The following is a 22956-nucleotide window of genomic DNA, read 5'->3' as shown; positions in this document are numbered from 1 at the left end:
TGTAGCATTATAACGTCTAGAGATTGTAGTAAGACAATCGATGAACAGGCTGATTTTATATATAATATACATTATATATATATATATATATATAGTACATAATTAATTGTAATAAAGCACAGATTTTACATAGCATAAATGATTTAATATGCATTATATTTTTATTTTATTTTTTCACTTTAATCAGACTACACAATCCATAAATCCCGTCTCGAATTACGCGTGACAAATGGATTCAAACAAGTAATGTGTATAACTAATTGGCAGAAATCATGAAATGTTGAAACTAAACATTGCAAGAAACGTTTCTGTGGCTGTGAACTCTAATTTAGTGAATAATGCTGTATTATTTTTCATACTCTTTTGAGATAGCAAGTCTTTAGCACTAAAAAGTTGCGACCGATCATATTGTCCATATTATGACCCATAATGACAGTTGAAAAAAAGATCTATTTTACAATAAAAAACGAATACTTTTCCCAAAATTGTATTAACAAAAATTCGTGCACGCATTATTTTCTAAATTACGTTTCAACATTTTTGTGGCATTTTTATATTCGTTGTTTGTTTCTTGGAAAGTATAATTTATTTTGTTGTTGAAATTTACGTAAAATTGTCATTTGTGCATAAATTTTACGATTGCACTTCCATGATAGTTTTTATATAAAATTCTAGCGTAATAATTGCGTATAAATTGATGACACAGTAGTGCTTTTAGCAAACGTGCATTTATAAATGCATTTTATTTTTCGCATTTTCATTAAACTTTTCTGACTATTGGTTTTACAATCGCAAATCGTTTCATTATATGATCATTATAGTGATACGACGTCGTGTCTTGACAAAGGGGCAAGCGATTATTTTAGTATAGCGATTTCCATAACATTAATGATACCAAGACTGAGCCAAAAAGAGATGAAAATCGATGAGAATGAATTTTTGAGAATTTATTATGTAAGAATTTGGATTTATTTACAAGATGTGCCGAATGCGATAACGCACAAATATTACATATATATTCAATATATATATTCACAAAATAAAAAACGCTTATGACTTTTATAGAAATTCTGATTTCCTTTGTAATGATTATGTTGAAACCAACTTCCTGTGTGTTCTACACATATTTTATAACTTACGTCCTTTATTAAATGATATCTTTGGTTACAAATGAGTTTTCTTATTCTATACAAAGAGTTTTTGATTGAAAAAAAAATTTTTTCGCAAAGACAATTAATCTGCAAGTTCGGTTTTTTACTATTTCTTATCTATTATTTGTTTTTTAAGCTCGTCAGAGATTAATAAAGTATTTCGAGGAGGAGAAAGATGATCGAATTAGGATTTTGGATAAAACTATAAATTCGGCCATCAGAATTCTTTCATCTTTTTAAATTGTTGGGCATACACCGGCGATAACTTGTCCGTAGGCTCGTTCAGGCCTGATATGGATTTCTTTTGTGTTGATCACAATATTATTGATGCAGCCAACATACTGAGCCTGCGAGGTACTGCCTCGTAATCTTCGTCCCAGTAACGGATGGCCACCGATGAATACCGGATGTCTTGATAAAACTCTAGTTACGGTTTTGCCACCGACTCCGGGTATTGCCGTTTTGTGATCGACTGATAGTAGTACTGCATTTTTCTGTTTGACGGCTGTTGAAAAGAAAAGGAGAGAATAGTAGAACGCGATTTAAATAACGTCGATTGTCAATAGTTTGTCTTTATTTTAGTTATAGGTAAATTCTAAATTAATAAAAAAAAATCAAAATTAAATTTTCGGCTTCAAGAATATTCTTAACATCAAATCTACTTGATATAGTGCTGTTTACCTCGAATATGGTGCCAATTGCCGTCGCATAGAGCGTTTGGTTTCGTCGGTTCAAACGCGGTCTCAATTGAACCCTTTTGCGTTTTTATAAGAAATTTGATGGTACCGTTAACCATCTCTAGCACAAGATGATCCCTTTTACCGTGTACCGATAGCAAATGTCCAGATGTCGATCGCGGTTTTATTTCCATTTGAATGTCGATCGTGCGATCCACGTTAAATCGATCAACTGAAAATTAACAAAATATTTCCTTTAGCTAACAATCTTCGATTCAGTTAATTGCTATTGCCGAGTTAGAGACGATATCGAAACATTTCTTTAACGAAATACATATATTTGTATTTAATTTCCTTACCTGCTTTGTATAAATTACTGCCGTTTCCTGGGTAGAAGAAGAGACCAGGCTCGATTCTCTTCAAGCAAGGCATCACGCCTATTCTTTCCGATGGTTCTCCAACGGGCTGCCCGTTCATCATGAAATTTCCTAGACAGCCGCTGAACGTTTTATTGAGGCCCTGAAACAAAACAAAAAAATTTGTCATTTGTGTACCTTTGCAATCCTAAGCGTGAGATTAAATAAAAGACCAGGCAATCTCACAATTGTTGTGTACGCGATGTCGGACATTTCCGGCAAGACACCACCCACGAAGAACGGCGGATTGACATTGACAGTAGTGGTCTCTCCCAATGAGTATCCGGTCACTGGTTCCTCCTCGTCCACAATTAGCGTACCGTAGTTACCTTGTCTCCTGAAGACCACGGTATGCCACTGCTGGTTGCTGATCATCTTTTCACTCACTAGCAATGCCGGTCCACTTCCGCAATCGAATTTGTAGTGGATCTAGAAGAATAATTTTCCAAGATCAAGATGATTTGTAAAACAACTTTTTCACATGAAGGAAAGTACTTCCTCTTACCTTTCCATCGAGCATGTACACGGTGATTAAATCTTGTTTATTGATGTCAGCAGCATAGAATATAATTCCATCGTTCGCCATTGTTTTTATACTAATCTGGAAATCGTAGTCGTCTTTGTATCTTCCGTTTAATGTCCTATATTCTAATCTACTGTTTCTCGTAGTACCTAAAAATAATTATTGGCCGTATGAGAAATTTTTATTAACATAAATTAGAATGTCGGATCAAATATAATTTCATGTAAATATTTTTTCCACTTATTTAAAAATCGTTAAAATACCAAATTGCAAAGCATTTTCACGATCAGGATCTGTTGCCGGATAGTACGGCAAGTGACATTGGTCGATGGTTTCAGGCTGTTCGGTTGATCTTTGCGTAGTAGTTGTGACATCATGTTTGTCTACATTAAGTCGACCTTCCAAATCTGGTTCTTCGTCTTCTTTCTCATCCTCCTTTTCATATTCGAGGTCTATTACATCTAAAAAAAAAAAATCATTTGTTTTTATTCTATCTGTCCATTTTTGTTTATGTCAATAAAATTTTTCTGTGTATATATAAAGATTTTGTTTTATATAATAAATATAACAATTATTTTGCTTCGCCTACTGGGTTGAGTTGCTGTCTCTACTGTGTCCTCTAGACCTTCCGACGGCAGTAACGGTGGCAGAAATTCAGGTTCGACGATTGGTGGTGAAACTAAAAATGTTTAAACGATTAAATATAGCTGAAATGTATACTGATATAATAATTCGATTAATTAGTATCCCAACGTACGCGTCTGATCACCGCCTTTGCATTTTCCTAGAACCGCGTGTGGTCTCTCGGTCGTGTTGGCGAAATTGATGATGATCTCGCTATTGAGGGTCGCGTCGCCAATGCAACCGACGAAGGGCACGATTTTCCGCCCTTCCGAATCGAAATCTGACGGCAGTCCACCAATGTACAAGTCGCCGTAGAGGAAGTGCAACGACGGCGGCGCCGAATCGGTACTGTAGTTCCTCGTGTCGTCAATGTCGAGGCTAAGAGCCGATTGATCATGAGTGGCAGTCACCACGTGCCACTCGTTATCGTCGAACCTAACATCCGGGCTGGTCCTAAGCTCCTCACCCTGGCTGTTGAATACCAACTGACCGTCCTCCAGTGATAGGTAACTAGTAGCCGCATTCTGTTGATGGTTGCTGGTCGCGTAGAAAATCAGACCATCGCTGGCCAATGTTTTGAACTTGAGATTCACTTGTAGACCGTCGGATGCCAAATTACGCCATCTCACATAGCCGGGTATGTTTTTCTCGAAAGAAACGAGACTGGCAAACTGAAAGAGATAATTTCGAGAGTTCAGCGATAAGACAAAAAGTTTCTTGATCTGAAACATTTCTGTTTTTACATCAATGATCTGCGAGCAATTAAAATTCTGCTCTAATTACCCTAACTGGACAGCCAGGCATAACTCCAAACGCCTGCACGTTGCGCGTGAGATCGACAGAAGTGTCGAAGATGAGCACGTTATCGATACATCCTTCGAAGCCATTGTTGGTAACCGATTCGTAGGGACGCTTTGCGTTAGGTGGATATCCACCGAAATAAATGTGATCTGATGAGGTCAGAGGCTTGGTGGTCCCTTTCTCTGGATGCGACGCGACTGGATGATCATCGACCTTGAGCGCGCCCAATGTATCCTGTCTAACAGCCTCTAGAGTGTGCCAGTTACCATCGTTGTACCTATCCGAGGACCTCAGAGCAATCGTACCCTCGCCGAGATCATACTGGTACAACAATTGACCGTTTCTCAATTCCAGAGACAAGAACTGTCTACCCTTGCCCATTAAATAAATTAATCCATCCTCCACGAAAGTCTTGAAAGACAGTTTGATAATGAATCTTCTGGTATCTGGCAAAATTTGCGAGCTCCTCTTGCTGAGGATTGCGTAGCCGTGTCGGTCGAAACGGTAACCTCTGCTCGGCGCGAAATTAATGAGCTTGTCGCGTTCGAGCGCGCTCTTCTGATTGTTCTCGCCGTCGACGAAGTTCCAGAAAGATACCGGTATATCGCCTATCATCAATTCCTCCATTTCGCCCTCGAAAGAGAACGCGGATACGGCGTCTTGGATGCCGAAGGACGATGGATAACCACCGACGAAGAGCTTCGAATGCTCCTGGTCCACATTAAAGATGTAAAGAGAACCCGGTAAAACCTGTTCTTTCTCGTACAACCTATCCTTGCCCTCACCAATATCTTCGCGAACGATCAACTTGACATTCTTGCCAGTTCTGAAAGAAAAATTTCGAAGAATATTGATACAAAATTATATTTTTGGATTAGATAAAGTCAGTGCGAGTTGATACCAACCTGTCGATAATTATCTGCCGCCACACATTATCCGATACCCATTTGTTATTGATTATCTTCTCTGGTCCGGATCCCAAATCGACTACAAGCACCGGATTTCCGCCTTCAATCGATAACGCCATGAAGTCATGCTGCGAAATATAAAATTATCGTTGGAAAATTTTCTTCATATTTCTTTGGTCCCCCCCCCCCTCCTCAAATTAGTTCTTTTTCACAATTATTACATTAAATTTTATTGGTCTCTTACCGTCTTAGAGCGTGGTAGCTTTGTCTTTTCCTCATTGCCGAGATACAATAGAAGACCGTTGGTCTCGTTGGTCCTGAAATACAGTGATATCTTTGTGGATGTAGCTAATAGTGGCAAACTCTCCGGGTTCTTCAGTTCCAAAGTAGTGTTCCTGAAGAAGGTCAAGCCGGTCTTGAATCGATTGGCGAGTTCCCGGGCATTCGCGATTTTGTTTCTCAGAGCCTCGATTTTACTTTGCAGATCGTTCCCAGTTGCGTCGATCGATTTCTGATTGCCATTCAGACTGTTTAGCAGACTATTAATGTTCGGCATTATCTTATCTACAACATCCAACTGTTTGTTTGCCTGTGAGATGTCACGGATTGACTCTGATGTATTTTTCGAGAGTTGCTTCGTCTCTCGTAGATCTTCCGGGATTTGATTCACGATGTCATTCATATCGTCGATAGCGAACTTGATGTTACGCTCGACGTTCACCGCTTGATTCATGGCATCATACGCGACCGAAGACGATTGCGAAGGAATGTTGCCAAGCGTCCTGCAATTTTTATTTGTCAAGAACAGATATGTGCTTGAAAACTCAACGTGTTTTAACATGCTTGTTGTCTTTGGATGAATTTAATTCAGTATAATTAGTATTTGATTATAAAAACAAAAATTAATTGAATTGGAATTAAAATAGGCCAAGAAACTGGAATTAAAATTAATATAGAAAACAAGCTGTACTTGTCGATGGAGTCGAGAAGTTCCTTGTTACGTTTATTTTGATTGTCAATCAGAGTCGCGTTACTCCTTGCGTCTCGCAAATCATTCTCGAGCTGACCCGTCGTTTTCCTTAGAGCCAACTGCGCGGCAGTTAATAATTTGAAGGACTCCTCTCGAGAATCCAGCATATTTTGCTCGAGTCCGTCAGTCTGACATTAATACACAAAATAAAATTCAATTCAAGAAAATAGATATAAAATTGAGAATATCCAGTATTTTACCAGCAAAGTTGCATTCTCAGCAGCGATTATGGCATTGTTCGCAGCATCTTTTGCAGCTTGAATTGCAGTTTCGATATCTCTATATGCTGAAACGGCTCTCACTGCGTTAGTATTGCGAGTGTCGGTCAATAGACTATCCAATTCCAGTGAACGATTGTATAGGTATGCCGCGTGAACATGGGCTTTCAGCCTGACTGGCTCAGTCTCCTTCAACATTTTATCATTTTCCTCTTTGGTGTAGTTCAGTTGATTAGTCGCATCGTTGATATCGTTAATTTCTAAAAAAAAAAAAGAAAATTCATTATTTTTGCGATCATTTTTATCATCCTCTTTACAATTACCAATCAGAGTATCAAAAAAACACCCACGTATAAGTTCGATATTGTCCTTTGCCTGATTAAGGAAATCACTGGCGTTATTCCTGAGCTGCTCCCCGGCCTCCAGGTCCTCTCTTGCCTCGGCAGTGGAGTTTTTCACAACATCGAGATTACCGGTATGCGCAGCGATTTTATTTTCTCGATTCAGCTTATCTACCATGCTGGCAATTTCTTGAGCTTGCTGCACGGTGTCCAGCAAGTCGTCCATCTTAGCGGTGGCATTTTCGATTTTGTTGCTGAGGTCAGCTGCGGCAGAGCTTAGATTGCTGACCGGAAAGTTGTACTCCTGCATTTCAGAAATCAGGATGTTGGCCTGGTCCGCTTGGTCCAGCGCCTTATCCCGAAAATTAGTGAAGGAGACGTCCTTAATTCCTTTAAGAATCTCCTTCGCCTCGTTCAATGCGTTATCGATCTTGGCGCCCGTTCCCTGTTCAATATTCACCGCTAGCGATTGTACTTCCGCTACGATCTGATTTACCAGCTCGATTTTGCGCTTCGCATCCTCCTCCAGATTACTCATGTTCTGCAACGTTATCTGCGCGCTGTTCTTCCATTTGACGCTGTCCTCAGCGGTAAAATCGATCTTTCGATTTTGATTATACACTTCGTGTTCCAGCCGTTTCAGCTTCTTCTGCAATGGCATCAGTAAATCTACCCGACTTGGATCCAATAATTCAACTTCGGGATAGAGCTCGTTAACCGTATCGTTGATAAACTTGAGTCGTTGATGTGTAAAGTAGCCTTCCGCAACCGTCTGAAAGTGCGTTAAGAACACATTAAGTTATATTAGTTTTTAAACAATGTGTATATAAATATGTATATTCACGAAATATTGCCATTTATTTACACTGTACTTGCGCGAGACAGGCTCTAACAAATCGGCTAGTTCGTCCGTGACATCTAGAAGATTTCCCGTGCAGGAACCGCAGGAGAAGCAGCCCTGCGCTGGGATGAGCACGTGCCGATACGGGCAGTGATCGCACTTTTCGCCAATCACACCAGGTAAACAGGTGCACTGACCGGTGGTTGTGTTGCAGGACACACCAACGGAGTAACCAGTGTGACATTCGCATGCTGAAAGAAATAGATAATTATATGTCTATTCTTATTATGTGATCATCTTAACGATTTATCTAATCTTTAATCCGAGCAGACTTTAATTCATAATAGCTGTAGAACGTAATAATTATTGAACGATTTAAGAGAGGTACGGATCTGTTCATCGTAAAATAAATTTTCATTCGAATCTTTCACAATTCGTAGATTCTCACTCACGATATTAAAAAAATAAATAAATAAATAAATCAAGTAATGATTCAAGAAGAATGATCTTACATGTGCATCCATCCGGTCCGTAATTCCAATACCCCTGAGTGCACTGGTCGCATCTGCGACCGGTGGTGCCTGGCATACATTTGCACTGTCCCGTTTCTCCGTCGCACTGGCTACTCTCCGAGGCCAGATCGCAGTCGCACGGCCTGCATCCGTTGCAGGTGTCGAAACCGTAATGATCGGGTGCGCAGCGATCGCAATGCTCGCCAATAACATTTTCTTGGCAGAAACATTGACCGCTGTAGCTGTCGCAGTGCTCCATCCCGCATTCGTCGCATACGCAGCTACGACAGTCTTTCCGCTCCACGGCGTCGCCGAAGTAGCCGGGGGCGCATAGATTACACGCCTCGCCGTAAGTGTTGTTCAAACACTGTAAACACTGACCGGTGAAGCTGTCGCACGAGCCAACTTGATTGGTGTCAATGTTACCGGAGCACTCGCACGGCTTACAGTAATCGCTGTACACCTCGGGATTGCCGTAATAACCGGCGGCGCAAGCCTCACATCGGGCGCCGTAGTATCCGGGCAGGCAGTCGCAGCTGATCTTATTGCCCTCCTCGTTCACCTCGCAGCCGGTGGCAAAGTTGTTGGAGGCGACTGGCAACGGGCATGCACAGATCAGACAATCCGTCGGTGTGCCCACAGTGGCATTACCGTAGTAACCCTCCTCGCAGTACTCGCAATGATCGCCGACGGTGCCATTCTTGCAGTTCTACGAAGAGAATCGGAAAAGTTACAGATTTAAAAAAAAAACGGATTTTTATCCCGAGGAAGTCTCTATAATTCACCTGACAGATTCCGGTATTCACGTCGCACGTAGTCGCATGGCCGTTGCATTGACATGGCGCGCAGTATCCTCCGTACGGTCCCGATTTGATCCTATAGTATCCTGGTGCGCATTCCTCGCACGAAAGTCCTTGGTAATTGGGTGGACACTGACACTGCTCCACGCTGCTAGCCGGGATGCTGTACTGAGCCGAGTATTGTTCCGTTGTGACGTCCAAGGTTGCGTATGATAATCTGTAAAGAAATATTTATTGAAAGGAAATAAATGATCCCTCGACATTTCGTGAAAGAAATATCGAAGATATACGTACGAAGCCATGATGCTGGGATTCCAGTACGTGGCACGCACGTATATTCCACGTAGATCTTCGAGAATAACCATAATCTGTTCTCTGGTAGCGCTGAGTCTATTGCTAGTTACGAAGTTAGCCTCGATGAGGCGGACGGACGCTCTAAAGTTCACGAAGGATGGCGGTTGCTCGTCGGAATAATAAAACAATGTAGTGTCGGCGCCCTGAAGGATCACGTCAGCGGCACTGACAGCCTTGCCGAAGGGTCCCGTGCTGTAGTAAACGCTATAATTGAAATAACCACCGTAAGAAGTCAGCTTTTTATTGAAATAGGTGTCGGGCGCCGAAAAGTAGACGACGTTCTCGAAGGTGTCGTTGGTGGTGAGCGAAACCGTGACTGTAGTCGTATTCTCCACAGGGTAGGTCGACAGAGTGGTGAAGTTGCCACTCTTATCGATGGGTGTGACCAATTCCCAACCGTCCATATCCATAAGATGGGTCCAATAGAGATTTGCGGAGGCGCATCTGATGAATAAATATTAAATCTTAAAAAAAAATGTTTTCTTTAATTTTTTACACATTGACAGCAATCAGTCTATTAATGATGATAGATTTGAGTACACTAGCGTAAATATTGCAACAATGATGACAAATACGGAGCGTACCTGGTGGTCTTGCCAAAGCAGAAGCACTTAGTACAACCGTCCGCATTCTCAGCCTGAATGTCGAAGGTGCCTTCGCGGCACACGTCGCACGCCTGGCCCTGCACGTTCGTCTTGCAGAGGCACTCGGCCGTGTATTGGTCGCAGATATCGCCGGTTGTGCCGCGTGAATCGCAGTCGCAGCGCTCGCAATGCGGAAACTGCGAGTAACCGGCGCGGCAGCGATCGCATTGACGGCCCACCACGTTCTCCTTGCAGCGGCAGAAGCCGTCGAGTAAATCGCATTGTAGATCACCGTCCAAGACGCCCACGGGTGAGCAGTTGCACTCCTCGCAGCCGATAAGCGGATGGAATCCGTAGGTGCCGGCCACACACTGGTCGCATCGTTGACCTGTCACCCGAGGCGGACAGATGCAATTACCGGTATCCTCCTCGCAAAGAGCGGGACAGTTGCACGGTCTGCATCTGGGAAAGCCGTAAAAGCCAGACCTGCAGATCTCGCATCGTCTGCCAATGATGTTCGGCCGGCAGGGACACTGGCCGCCAAATTTCTCACACTCGAAGCTGGTGGAACCCTCGCTGTCGCAGTTGCAAGGCAGCGCGCCATTGTTGTAATTGGTCGTTAGAGAAAAACTGGAATCACGGCAGAAGTTGTCCTCGGTGACGTTAATATGGTAATGACTGCTGCCGCAACGCTTGATAAATTCTTTCGTCTGGTCGAACTGTAATTTATCAAGGATCTTCTCGTTGTACTGATCCGCCGGGATCACCAGGACGTAGTCCAACCAGATACCGCGACCGGGCTCTTTCAGTGTCAGCATAAAACTTTCAATCAGCTGAAACCTGATGTCGTTGTTGTCGATTTGACGTACGATGCTACGACAGCCGCTGTTACTGGGACAATGAGGGACCAGCACCTTCGCCTCGTAGAACTTGCCGTTCGACACTAATACATCTAGCTCGAACTGAGGATGATCCGGTTGATAATACTGTATCACGAAGACGTAGTCTCCCGGTTGGGACACCTTCGCGTGAATGTCCATCATGTTGCCGTCACCTAGGTAGATCAATTTAGTGGCGTTATCATAAATACCGGGAGGTAGATTTACAGTTTCGTTGTTAGAGGCCTCGAATTCGATCTTCTTGGCGTCGGCGGCACCGGGGAAAATTCCTTGCACACATTTGCCGTTTTTCCTCACGCAGACAGACTTGGGCTTTATGTAATCCAACGACCATTGATGGTAGGGAATTGCCACTATCGAGTCGATCGCGACGTTTGAGGTCGGCTCGCCGGTCAGCACCAAGCTAACGTAATTCGACGGGAAATTTACGACGGCCACCTTGCCGTAGGAGTCGGTGACAACCTGTCGACATGTGCTGGTATACCTACAGGGATTCAGAGTGACTTTGCCCTTGCCGACTGTATTCGCGACTAGCAGCACCGACGTGTGTTGCTCGTCCCGTGGAGTGACATAAGTCACCACGAGAACGTGAGGACCAGGTTTGCTGATTCTTAGTTCAAAATGAATTTCTTCTTGTTGCTCGTTAATAAGCGGCACTTCATCCTCGCCGATCTCTTGCAAAGTCTCGCGATCGGTAAAGTACTCGGTCAACGGGATCCGGGCGTCTTTCTCGCTGAGAAAGCCGCCAGCACCTTGAACCGAATCGAATTGTGTCAGGTTCGGATATCCGTAGTGCCTGCAGAGGCCTTTATAGCCGACTTCGCAGGGCACGTTCACGTCCTGCGTCAGTATGCCGCCCTCGTAGTATTCCGACGGCAGTAGAACAAAGTAATCGAGGAACATATTCTTCTTCGTGGCGATCTTGATAGACCAGTGTCCGGGATTCATCACCATAGGCGACGGATGATTGCCATGTATTCCGGCAACTGTTACGAAGGCTGGTCGGCTGGTCGGCTTAAAGTTGACTTTAAACTGCTGCTCTACCTCGGACGGGCTATCAGGAGTGATAGTAATAGTACCGAGGATGGGCTCATTATTGGGATTCATGTAACGCAAAACCATCCGATAGAGCGAAGACTTGCCGATGCCCACGCCCAGTACAATCTCATCTTGCTGGGTAGTAAACTCGGCGTAGCCCTTCCAACTGTAGCCCGGAAAGATGTCCTCTGCGATACCGTAGCGGACGCTGCTGCCGCTGGGAGTTTTGCCGACCTCGGCCTCGTATTGATACTGATGAAGGGTAGGGAAATAATGCGCCTTCAGGGGGTCCTTGCATGTTAGACCGCTTACTCGTGGCTGGCAAGGGCACTGGCCAATTTGCTTGTCGCATATCGGGTTCACGGAGCCGCCAACGTCGCAAGCGCAATCTTAACAGAGAAAAATGCGGCGCGTTAAAAAGTAAATGTCACAAAAAAACGGAATAGTCGAGTAACCTACCGGAACAACCAAAAAGATTGTTTTCCTGAAGATTGTACGTCCCGTCGATGCATCGGCTACATCCTCTGTCGGTTACGCCGGGTTTGCAGATGCACTGCCCCGTCTTAGTATCACACTCGCCGATGCTGCCGATGACTCCGGGAATGTTACAGCGACACTCTTAAAAGTAAATACGCTTTATAAAAAATCATATATTTTCATCTTGCTATTCCTTTCATAAATATAATTATTATAGGTATAATAATAATTTTATGAAAGTTTACTATGCTTCGAAACAAATTCGAACCTTCACAACCATCTGGATTGTAAGGCTGCAGATTCCAATAAAGCGGCTTGCATTGGTTGCATATTCTTCCTTCGACTCGGTCCTTGCACTGGCAAAGTTCGCCGGGCGGCAAAGAGCCGCAACCTTGGAAAGTCGCGACTATGCCAGCCGGGTCGCAGTTGCAACCCTCGCAGGTAGGGAAGTTATAATAACCCTTTTTGCATTGCTCGCAACGAATGCCATCGAAGTTCTCGCGGCACTGGCATTTACCTTCGCTGTCGCAGGATACGCCGATTGAGCCGAGACTATCGCAATTGCATACTAAGATCGAAATATTAAAAGACATTTAATTAACAAAATATAATTATAAAAATATAATTTATTTAATTAATAAGATATATTAATGAGATTAATATGATTGATTTAATTATTGAGATAAACTGATATTTATCAGAATTATTAAAATACCTGAAGGCAATAAAATAATGAGAATTTCAGCGCGAGTCACATACCAATGCATTCCGGGTATTGGTAATATCCTGGACTGCACTGACTGCAAGTCCTTCCGGCGAAATTGGTGAGGCACGAGCACTTGCCGGTGGAATCGCAACTAATGCCGGATGAACCGACGGAACTGCAATTGCATGGTACGCAGTTGGGATAGCCGTAATATCCAGGGATACACTGGTCGCATCTCTGGCCTCCGTATCCTTCCTTGCATAAGCAAGCACCATTCACCTTGTCGCAAATACCGGGTTCTGTTCCGCGCGCATCACAATTGCAATCTGAAAGTTGCATAAAGAAATCGTGCTTAAAATTCGCGTCATAAATATAGAAATGGAATCTATGATTCCGTTTTATTGTACTGTAACTTCATGCAAAAATATATAAAGATATCTTTATATTTAAAAAAAAGAAGAATTAAATTGCTGTAGAATAAAAAGATATAAAAGATAGTCACTAGAAAGAAATTGTCAGCAGTTGACTGAAATTTTTATGTTATTATCATTGATCAAAATATAAATTCTATTGTACTGGTTGTAGTATTAAAAAAAATATATATATATATATTAGAAATAAATTATAATGGTTTAAAAAATTGTAACGTACATGTGCAGTGAGGATAATTGTAGTATCCGTTCTCGCAATTGTCACACGTTCTGCCTCCGTAATTGTTTTTGCACGTGCAGTTACCGGATACGACGTCGCAAACATCGTTCAGAGCACCCAGACGATTGCAATTGCAGGCTGAAATCGCAATGATCGACGTTAAGCCTTCCGAATAATTTTACTCTGAACACATCTCGAAATAATTTTCAAAAGATTCACTCACGTAAGCAATCGGGAAAATTGTAAAAACCCTCCGCGCAGAGGTTGCAATAGTGACCGGCATAATTTGGCTTGCAGGGACAAATACCGTCTTTTGCTTCACAATGGTAACCGTCAGTGCCTCGCAAATCACACTGGCAGGGTATACAATTAGGATAGTCAAAGTATCCGTAATTGCAGGTATCGCAGTTCGGCGGTGTGAACTCTTTTCTGCACTCGCATTTTCCAGTGGAATCGGCGCAGTTTCCGGTCGAGTAAAAATAATTGCAATTGCAGGCTAATTAAACATGTAAAAATCTAGCTTGTAAAAATTCGTAACGTTAAGAAAATTTATGTCGTTATGATTTATATCTTAAACGAAACTTACGTTGACATACGTCGGTTGCGTTGAGTAGCTTGTCACGCGGCCTAAAGAATTTGGGCTTGCAACGGTTACAATTGATGCCTTCAGTGTTATGCCTACAATTCTGACAAATACCACCGCCCTCGTAATTACCGTAAATATCCAACGATAAATGTTTCTCATCAATTTCCGGATCGTAAGTGCACTCGTCCGAATGTCCGAAGCAATTGCAGGCTGCAAAAATGAATTCACTGCTAAAGAAAGATATAATACACGTCTGGCAAATCCATTCCGCTCTTACACAAAGTCAAAATTGTTTTAATAAAGAAATAATTAACTTATAACAGTTATAAGTTGCAGACTCAAGAAGATAAAGTTTTCAACAAATTAGTGTAGCTAACAAATCTGTTTTTGTGATTCGTAAATTGATAGAATTTATAAATTAGTATACTTGACAAATCTGTTTTTGTTATTCGTAATTGATAGAATTTACAACTAGCAAACGGTCATCTCCGATATTAAAAAAGTAAATTGTTTTTACATTCGCATATGAATTTTTGTGATGCTGTAGATTGTCTCCATTTTTTCTGCTCGAAACCCCTGCAACACGTTGCACACTGAGGCCCGCAAGTGTTGTGCTGACATCGGCAGACCAGTTTCTTCGGCATATTCGGATCCTGAATGTCACAGATGTCCGCGTGACCGTTGCACATGCAACGACCGCCAATGCTGATATCTTTGATCGAGTAAAAGTACTGCAATACAAAAATAAAGTTTTTTATAAAAGTCGAATTATAAAAAAGTTATAAAACTATCGCGATGGGTATTAATTATTTAAAATAGAGTCAAATATTATTAAAAATTCGAGAGTAACGTCGAGTTAATGTCACTTACTCTTCTCGTAACGGTAGGATCTTGGCGAGCGACGGACATCAGATGCCCGAGCAAGTTCTTCGTCCTGAGAAAGCGGAAACGAACGTTGGTCGCTCGCGTCCATTCTTGCAACAAAGTCGAATTGAAGTAGTGCTTCGCCGAGGGCCGATTATTCAAGATCGAGATAGGAATCTCGCCACCCTCGAGTGGAACGACCTTTGAGTATTCGGTCGTGCAGATTACACTGTCGTCTCGAATAATGGGTCTGTGGCTGTCCACCCCGAAATAGGTCAGACAATCGCTGGCGGAATCCGAGAAGTATTGCCAGGGCGACCAGGTCTTGCCGTAATCTTTCGATTTTTCTAGAATCCAGAGTCCCGGCCGAGGAGAATTGCCCATTCGCACGTAAACATAAGCGACGTGAAATTCCTGAAAGAAATTTCTTATTTTTTTCAATCGAAATTTTTCCTTCTATTTTCTCGATTGTTATTCTTTTTATTCCTGACAAACATTTTTGTCCACTTTCCACTACTTTTCGCATCTTTTTGCATCAGTAATCATTACATTATTTCATGGGGAAAATCCATTGTTGCTTTACTTGTTGAAATTTATAACTTTCAAATCTAAACTTCGCATATAAATACGGTCCTGCTATTTTAGACGAAGTAACATGAACCAAGGGTAAAAACCGAGGAGTGAATGCCAGATGTGTGCCATCCAAGGTTCGATGCTCTAAGAACGGCTATCGAAATCTCAAGTATATGGGCTGGCTGAGAGGAAAAGTGAGATAGAGAGATTGATAGATAGAGAAAGAGATTTATGTCCCTTTTCTAGGACAATAGACTTAAGAAATTGGAGAATATAATAAATCTAGAACAGAATAAAGAATGTGTCAGAGAGAACGAGAGAGAGGAGATATTTTAAAAAACACGCAAATAAATTATTTTAAAAAGAGGGAAACAGAGAGACAGAGAGAAGTAGGAACGGTCAAACAACGGTGTAAATGAAACTTTCTAAGAACATGATTAGCGAAGGAGCGACAGCCTTTGCGTACGCGGCTGTAGCTGCGAAGATAAAAACTGCATTTCTGAGATAACAGTTATTTACATTAATAGAATTATGTGGATGGATATCAAAAGTTTATATAAATTATGCTTTGAAACGTATAAGAACTTAATTAGATATTAATTTAATAGAAATTAATTGTAAGATATTCGCAAATAATTTTTCAAAAAATATGCGATAATTTCCAATGACAGAAATAATGTCGTTAATAAATCCATTTTCGCTCGTTTATCTTCAAGATTCTAACACTTTTCATCATTCTCCGGAAGTAAACCAATGATAAATCTTCCCACTTGCAGGAAAACGCCTACTTGCGCGATAGAATGTTTATGTCGCCGATAAAAGAATCGTGCATCATTACTTCCTGTCGTTTCTAAATCAGATCCTTTTACACGCTTTGAAGGTTCTGTTATAATAATCTCTATATTTTATATCACAGTAACTTACCTGTTCCAGGTTGATCGTCAGATTGACCTCGTTATATTTCATCCCCCTGGATAAAGGTGGTGATTGCCACCACCTTTCCATACCATCGACCGCATATTCGGGCGGGTGCCTTTTTTCAGGATTATCAGGATCGCAATAATCGCATACCTATGAAAAAACAAATTTATCATATCGAGATGAAAAAATTAATTAATAGAATTTAGGACATTCATTTAGATGTATTTATTTTAGATGCAGAAGGAAACGAGAATTTTTTGTGAGAACCACATAAATTTTATTCATTTTCTATCGTCATACGTATATGTCATTTGCTACTTTATATTAAAATTCAAAGAAAAAACTTTTGATTACAAATAATACAAAAAAAAAAAGTAAATTAAGATAGTCGAAAGATAAATATGTAGAGAAAGATTTCTTTTTTGGAATCTGCATGTGACACAGAAAGCTTCTTAATTTCAGATGGGTGAACGATCGAATGTTATCGAGAGGTCATCCTTATCTCCCATTTTATCAGACTCCTTGCTTCTGGTCCACTTCGGTTTCATCTCCTTTTACCCACATAGATAGATATATACGATGAAAATCGATGTCATAAGCTAATGTGCCTTCTTTAGTATTAATTATCTATAGATGTTCGATCAGCATTATACAGCACAATTAAAATAAAAAATATGCATAGGTAATTTTTGATAATTATAACGCACATTAAAATTTTTCAGACTTTAAACCATTTTATAATATAGTAGAGAAATTAAACTTGGAAATTAACCGTGCGTTACTTTTATATTTGTAATAAATATATTATGCACATCCGCATGTGGCAGCGGTTCCTATTTTCGACGACAAAGGATTACGCGCTTGTAAAAAACGCGCGATGTGATCCTACGAGTCTATCGCATTCTTCAATCATAGACTGTGCGAACTGGTTTTTAGCTGGATCTCTCTTATACAGAAGAGCCTTATAGTTGTCTTTTGTTCTGACTGTCACCGACAAAACGCTTACACGTTAATATATTACGGAGAATATTAATTTTCGAAGCAATCAAGAATGATACAATCATGCTTGAAAATTACTAACGCATACAAATATTATACAAATACATAGAAATTCCACCAACATTTTATTTTATTTATTTAATAACTTAGTAATTATTTCAGCAAAATAAAAATTTTTATTAAAAAATGTGGTAAAAGCTTTTCAATTTTAGAACCTCAAAATATTAAAAATATAATGACGTTAAAGCATATATCATAAATTTATTCAAGCTTTATATGTAATCAAAAAGATACGTTATAAAAATATCTCATCAAATTTCTTCAATAAATTCCCTTGTATTTCTGCCATTCGATTAATGAAAGCTACAATCAATGGTTTTATTAATCTTTCTCGATATTATTTATCGTAATACCTTATCACAATTCCCAGAGAGGCAGAAAAAGTGCGAAGTAATGTATAATTATAAATGTTTACATAAAAATTATATTTATTTCGGTGATGAGAATAGCTATTGATATGAATGAAAAGACTATATGGAAGGGGAAGAAACGGAAGTAGAATTGAGTAATCGAGTTGATGCCTCGAAGCTGATAAACTCTTGGACTCGTAGGACCTAATGATAAAGTAGATAAAATTCGGTGCGAATACTGAAGACGAAAATATCATAATTTCTTTGGCTTGCAAGAATATTCATTAAATCAATTTTAATAATGTTCACATAATATTTAATCAGCGGCTTAATTATAGCGTATCTAAATATTAATTCAAATTGCGAAAAAATGTTTTAAATATATGAAATTACTACTATATATAAAAAATTCATTTAGTATTCATAAGTTTTTAATACTTTGTAGTTTCGGACAAGGGTTACGAAAATTTTCTTATGTAACTATTAATTTAATTTTGCGATTAATTTCAAAGAAAAATGAAAGGAAATTTGATAAATCTAAATTATACCTAAATGGTAGATATTATACACTGTGTTAACAAGCATTATCTGTCTCTTTTACAATATATTTATCACTGATATTTACCTGGCCTTGAATCAAGTTGATATCTTCATCCTGATCGGCGTTCGCGCCGACGAGTTTGCAATATAATTCGGGGCCGGTAGTGTCGACGCCGCATGTAGCCGAGGCCACGATCTCCTTGCCTTCAGCCAAATTGAAATACGGCGGCGTCAGGATCTCAGACCTGGACAGCCGAGCAATCAGCAGAAGACCGGCGAATATTACCGGCAACTGCATTTTGCCTGGCAGCAGAAAATCCAACACCTCTCAAGTTCTTTCGAGGAACTGCTCCACTCTATTTTTTTTTCTTCACTTTCGTCTTCCCTCCACGCTCTTCGCCTTACTCCCTTCCTCTCTCTCTCTCCCTCTCGTGAGAGAGACGATGATGCCTGGGCGCTTTCGCGGTGTCGACTGTCCATACCAGAGTTCATCCAGTGCCGCCGACTTGCCAGATGAGAAGAACTCGGTGGGGGTGGAACAGATCAGTGATCTTCAAGTCGGAGCTTGAATCCGGCGTGGACCCATGAGTTCAGATATCTTGAGCTGCTTACGTTTCATCTTCATCTGAAGTTCTGTCAGATTTTTACACAAATCTATCAAATATGCTTGTAACAAAGATAAAAAAAATAAGGAAAAATTTTAAATTTTGTTACAATTGTCTTTTTACATATCTTGTTTATAGATATTTCTATAAACCTTAACGAGACATCGCAAATTATGAGTATTCTTGCATATTGTTTATCCCAAAATATCCTAATAAATTATTCTAATTAAAAATTTTCTTCTAAGAATATATCGATAATTAGTTGTAATAAAGATCTTGATATTATCACCTTTTTCACGAAGACAGTATGCTTATACCGAATGGAGTAAAACTTTGAAGATCACTGATTAAGAAGGTTCGAAACCACATGGCATCATTCATACACGTGGAAATAAAATCTTGTTTATAGTTTTCTCTCTCGACGTCGCATTATCTTACAGCTCAGAACAGTAAAGATGGACAGTCTGGTAAAGGTGGATTTCATTGTCTCATTCGAATTAATTATATAAATTTTCGTTGATATTAATATTTTATATTTAATTGTAGAACATACCTAATATAAAATAAAATTAGACATAAAATTAGTTTTTTAATCTTTTTGCTTTTAGGTTACATGTCGCTCATTTGCTACAACATATGTACAGCGACACGACTCGAAAACAAAATTTTTCAGAAAATAAATTTTAATGCTTTGAAAAATTCATAGAAATTTTGTAATGCAATTTTTATGTAATAACTAATTAAAAAGAAAGTAAAAGCAGTATTTTTAAAGTATATTATTTTTTTCGTTCTTTTTCTGCAATGATTTTTTAGTTATACTGTTGTAGAAAATGAGCGATGTAACGTGAGGGAAATAAATCGATGTAGGGCAAATAATTTCTTTAATTTATTAGCAGAAATATGATATACCTTTACTCTCTCAAATGTACAGCACAATTCGTCAATTTCATAGCATACGCTTGCAACTAGAGGTACAATTTCCCTGTTATTCATTTAATCCGACTTCGGGCGGCTTCTGTAATAAAGGGCGGAGAACATGATGCTGGAACTCAGCAGAACCGAAATGATAAAATTTCCTAGCAGCAATATATCGGCAGAGTCCATCCATATCGTGAATACTCTCGCTAAAACATCATTAAATTTAATTCCTTTCCGAAACACTTTTATACACGCAAAACTGGAAACTTACTCAAATTAGTGAAGGCGGATATAAACCAAGTGAGAGGCGATACAGACTCTGCGTTTTTTGCACGAAGTATAGCTAGCAGCTGAACGATCTTACTGGAAGCTGAGATCGGCGTACACATTGGCTGAAAATCCATAAATCATACAAAAGAGGTTTCAAAGCACAATAGTGGAAGAATTATTTGCAACACTCGACATTGTACCAACCGCTAAGAGTGTAAGTAAAATTTTTGGAGCAATTTCCAGTAGCAAACAGCTGCTCAGCGCAAAATATATTATAGCACCTAAGAGGGACCACGTATTGATCTTGCTCAAGTATTTTAGCACAAGAAATATCAGTACATACTCCTGCACTAAAATTATTGGGTACTCCAAGTAGGACAGTAACGAGTATCCATTCGTGTAATTGTAACTGGTCATCACAGTGTAACTGGAGAATGTGCAACGTTAATAATTAAATTATTTATAAGAGAAATAACTGTGAAAGCTATATATTATTACCTTGTTAATTCTAGAAATAATCCTAGCATCGACATTTCGTCGGCCGATTTCACGGAAACCAATTTTAATATCTGCGGAATTTTCAATACGAAGCACATGCCTATTGTTATCAGGCTCAAGAAATCCGCAAATTGTTGCAACAGCGTCATTTTTTCGTCTTTCTTTCGTGCCCTTCAAGCGTACGTATAGCCTACGTCGCTACACATATGTGCACAAAGACAACATTGTAATAATTAACTTTTAATTTACGTAGCACTTATCGGCAAATCACAATTTTATCTTATCTCTAATCTCGTTGGACATGTCAATAATCGTAACGCGATCGGCATAAACATTTCAGCTTGTCCAGCACATACCTATATTTGTGAAACCTGCATACGCCTGTTAGATTCAGAAACTGTCATTTATTTGCCACTTCACCGCGACTAAGAGTTGTGTTCGTGCTACATCAAAGACACGAAAATAGACCGCTAATATAATTTTACGTAAAAATATCTTCCTACGCGCACCGGCACGTAAGCACGTCAATACCCGGCCATCACTGCCCGCAGTGCCCGCGGTCACCACTCACCCCGCACCCGCAGCTCTGAATCTGAGCCGAGCGATCAGCTGATCCCACTAGTGCGGGATCTATCTTTCGGTCCGACTCGTATAAGCACGAGTGAAAACGAGAGCACCCGAAATCGATTTTCAAATTGTACTGCAATGTTTTAACGTATTCACATAAAAGTTTCCCAAGATGGAAGAAGATCTATCAACCGAATTAATGCCACTTCTTACCTGATTATATAGTATATATATTCTTCTGATGCTTCGCTCCTGCGACTTTTAAAAAGTTTGAATTTTTGCGGCTCGAGAATTACGGCGGTCGGTAAAATGGCACACATCCTCACCGGCCGCGCGTTATTTTACCGACCGTCAGTGATCTCTCATGCGATTCACAAAAAGTTTGAATTCCAAAAAAAATTGACAACATATCACGTCGAGAATTATAATCAGATGAGAGGTAAGAGATTTTATAACTAAAATTTCAAAATCACGATTTTAAGAATTTTGAACGTGTTACGAAAGTTTGAACTAAAAAACAATTAAAGTATCGGAAGAAAAGTGTGAGCTAAGTAAAATGCGATGTATATTATACACACTATAAATTATAACCGCGAGGATTAATTATAATTTAAAACTGTATTAATTTAATTGTGAATTTTCTCTCGCTATGCGTATATATACACAGCACAAGCCTGAACATGTCGCATACACAGTAGTGGTTCACAATGGGTGAATTTTTTTTAATATAATGCGCACGTCCAGGGAGCAAGAGCGAGCAAGAGGCAGCGAGTGCCCGCTTACAATTGGCGCGACTTCACGTGTATAAAAGGCATTCATGACGTAGAGCTCGTAGTACTACATGCATAAAGGCGGTCGCGTGCGGCGAGGTTGGCAGCGCCGATTGGCTAGGCGTGACGCTCTAGGCGCGGAACGCGGCGAACCGGACCGACCGAGCCGAACCGAACATGGTGCGAGGCGAAACGTGAGGCTGCTCCGCTCCGCGCTCCGCGTACGTTGTCTTACACGGGAATATCGATTGGGGGGTCCCGGCGTGGGCATCGTGCGCGTCATGCGGCGATCATGAACGGCGTGCCCCCGCGCGACGACGACGACGACGACGAGGGCCCGCCGCGGGGATCGCGAGTGCGCCCAGGCCGATTCAGCGCGGAAGGGTAAGCGCGCCGCGCGCGGCGTCGTCGTCCATTCGCCTCTGCCCGCGTCTCGCAACTCCAGCGTGCGCGAGATGTCCTCGACGTCTCCAATTCCCGAGACGTGCGACGCGACCGCGAGCCAACCTCCTCGGCCCCCTGTCCTCCGCTCGCCGGCCGCCGCAGCTCCGCGGACGGTCCTTCGGCCGATTTGTCATTGTTGCGTTTAACGCCGAATCGGAGCACCCTGTTTTTCTGTCGTGGACTCTGCTTGCCTGTCATTGATAAGATTCACGCGAGATAGCCGTATTTATAGCGTTAAACGCGCAATGAGAATCGACGTCTGGCCGTTCGTTGCCCAACGGACGGACTCTTGGTTAGCCGTCGAGTGACATCGCCGGAGAATCTTCCGTAATTCGTCGAGAGAAAGCTCCGTTCCCTCTTCCCTTTTTCTTCTTTGAAAGATTTTCGTCTATGCGCGAGTAATTTTCGGATGGATTTTAGTCTTGAGTTCTCGGAATGTC

At 40.9% G+C, this 22956-nt stretch overlaps 2 protein-coding genes across 3 annotated transcripts; both read right to left on the bottom strand.

The window, feature by feature from the left end:
- Positions 1-149: 149 nt before the first annotated feature.
- LOC105455272 (laminin subunit alpha) lies at positions 150-20044 on the bottom strand. Its single transcript, XM_011698481.1, has 31 exons — positions 19959-20044; positions 19339-19513; positions 18530-19077; positions 16499-16645; positions 15008-15415; positions 14655-14868; positions 14138-14347; positions 13775-14047; positions 13552-13689; positions 12954-13226; positions 12463-12762; positions 12177-12335; positions 9781-12106; positions 9137-9640; positions 8828-9059; positions 8043-8751; positions 7555-7781; positions 6699-7461; positions 6331-6608; positions 6071-6258; positions 5345-5882; positions 5098-5228; positions 4175-5018; positions 3525-4062; positions 3357-3446; positions 3031-3228; positions 2750-2916; positions 2431-2673; positions 2188-2347; positions 1833-2060; positions 150-1656 (listed from the first exon to the last, which is right to left on the bottom strand). Exons 3-31 carry the CDS (start codon positions 18740-18742, stop codon positions 1388-1390), a joined length of 10968 nt encoding a protein of 3655 aa, XP_011696783.1. The 5' UTR covers positions 18743-19077; positions 19339-19513; positions 19959-20044; the 3' UTR covers positions 150-1387.
- Positions 19923-21331, bottom strand: LOC105455273 (PQ-loop repeat-containing protein 3). Of its 2 annotated transcripts, XM_011698483.1 has the most exons (5): positions 21092-21331; positions 20736-20933; positions 20442-20664; positions 20239-20359; positions 19923-20173 (listed from the first exon to the last, which is right to left on the bottom strand). In XM_011698483.1, the coding sequence occupies exons 2-5, from the start codon at positions 20882-20884 to the stop codon at positions 20043-20045; spliced, it is 624 nt and encodes a 207-aa protein (XP_011696785.1). In that variant the 5' UTR covers positions 20885-20933; positions 21092-21331; the 3' UTR covers positions 19923-20042. The 2 variants fall into 2 exon arrangements, with proteins under 2 accessions (XP_011696785.1, XP_011696784.1); XM_011698482.1 differs by having other exon boundaries at positions 20736-21331.
- Between the last annotated feature and the right edge of the window lie 1625 nt (positions 21332-22956).

Source organism: Wasmannia auropunctata, unplaced genomic scaffold, assembly GCF_000956235.1.
Source record: "Wasmannia auropunctata unplaced genomic scaffold, wasmannia.A_1.0 LD335903.1, whole genome shotgun sequence".
Lineage (NCBI taxonomy): Eukaryota > Metazoa > Arthropoda > Insecta > Hymenoptera > Formicidae > Wasmannia > Wasmannia auropunctata.
Note: the sequence above shows the minus strand (reverse complement) of the source record. Positions and strands in the feature narration are given on the sequence as shown.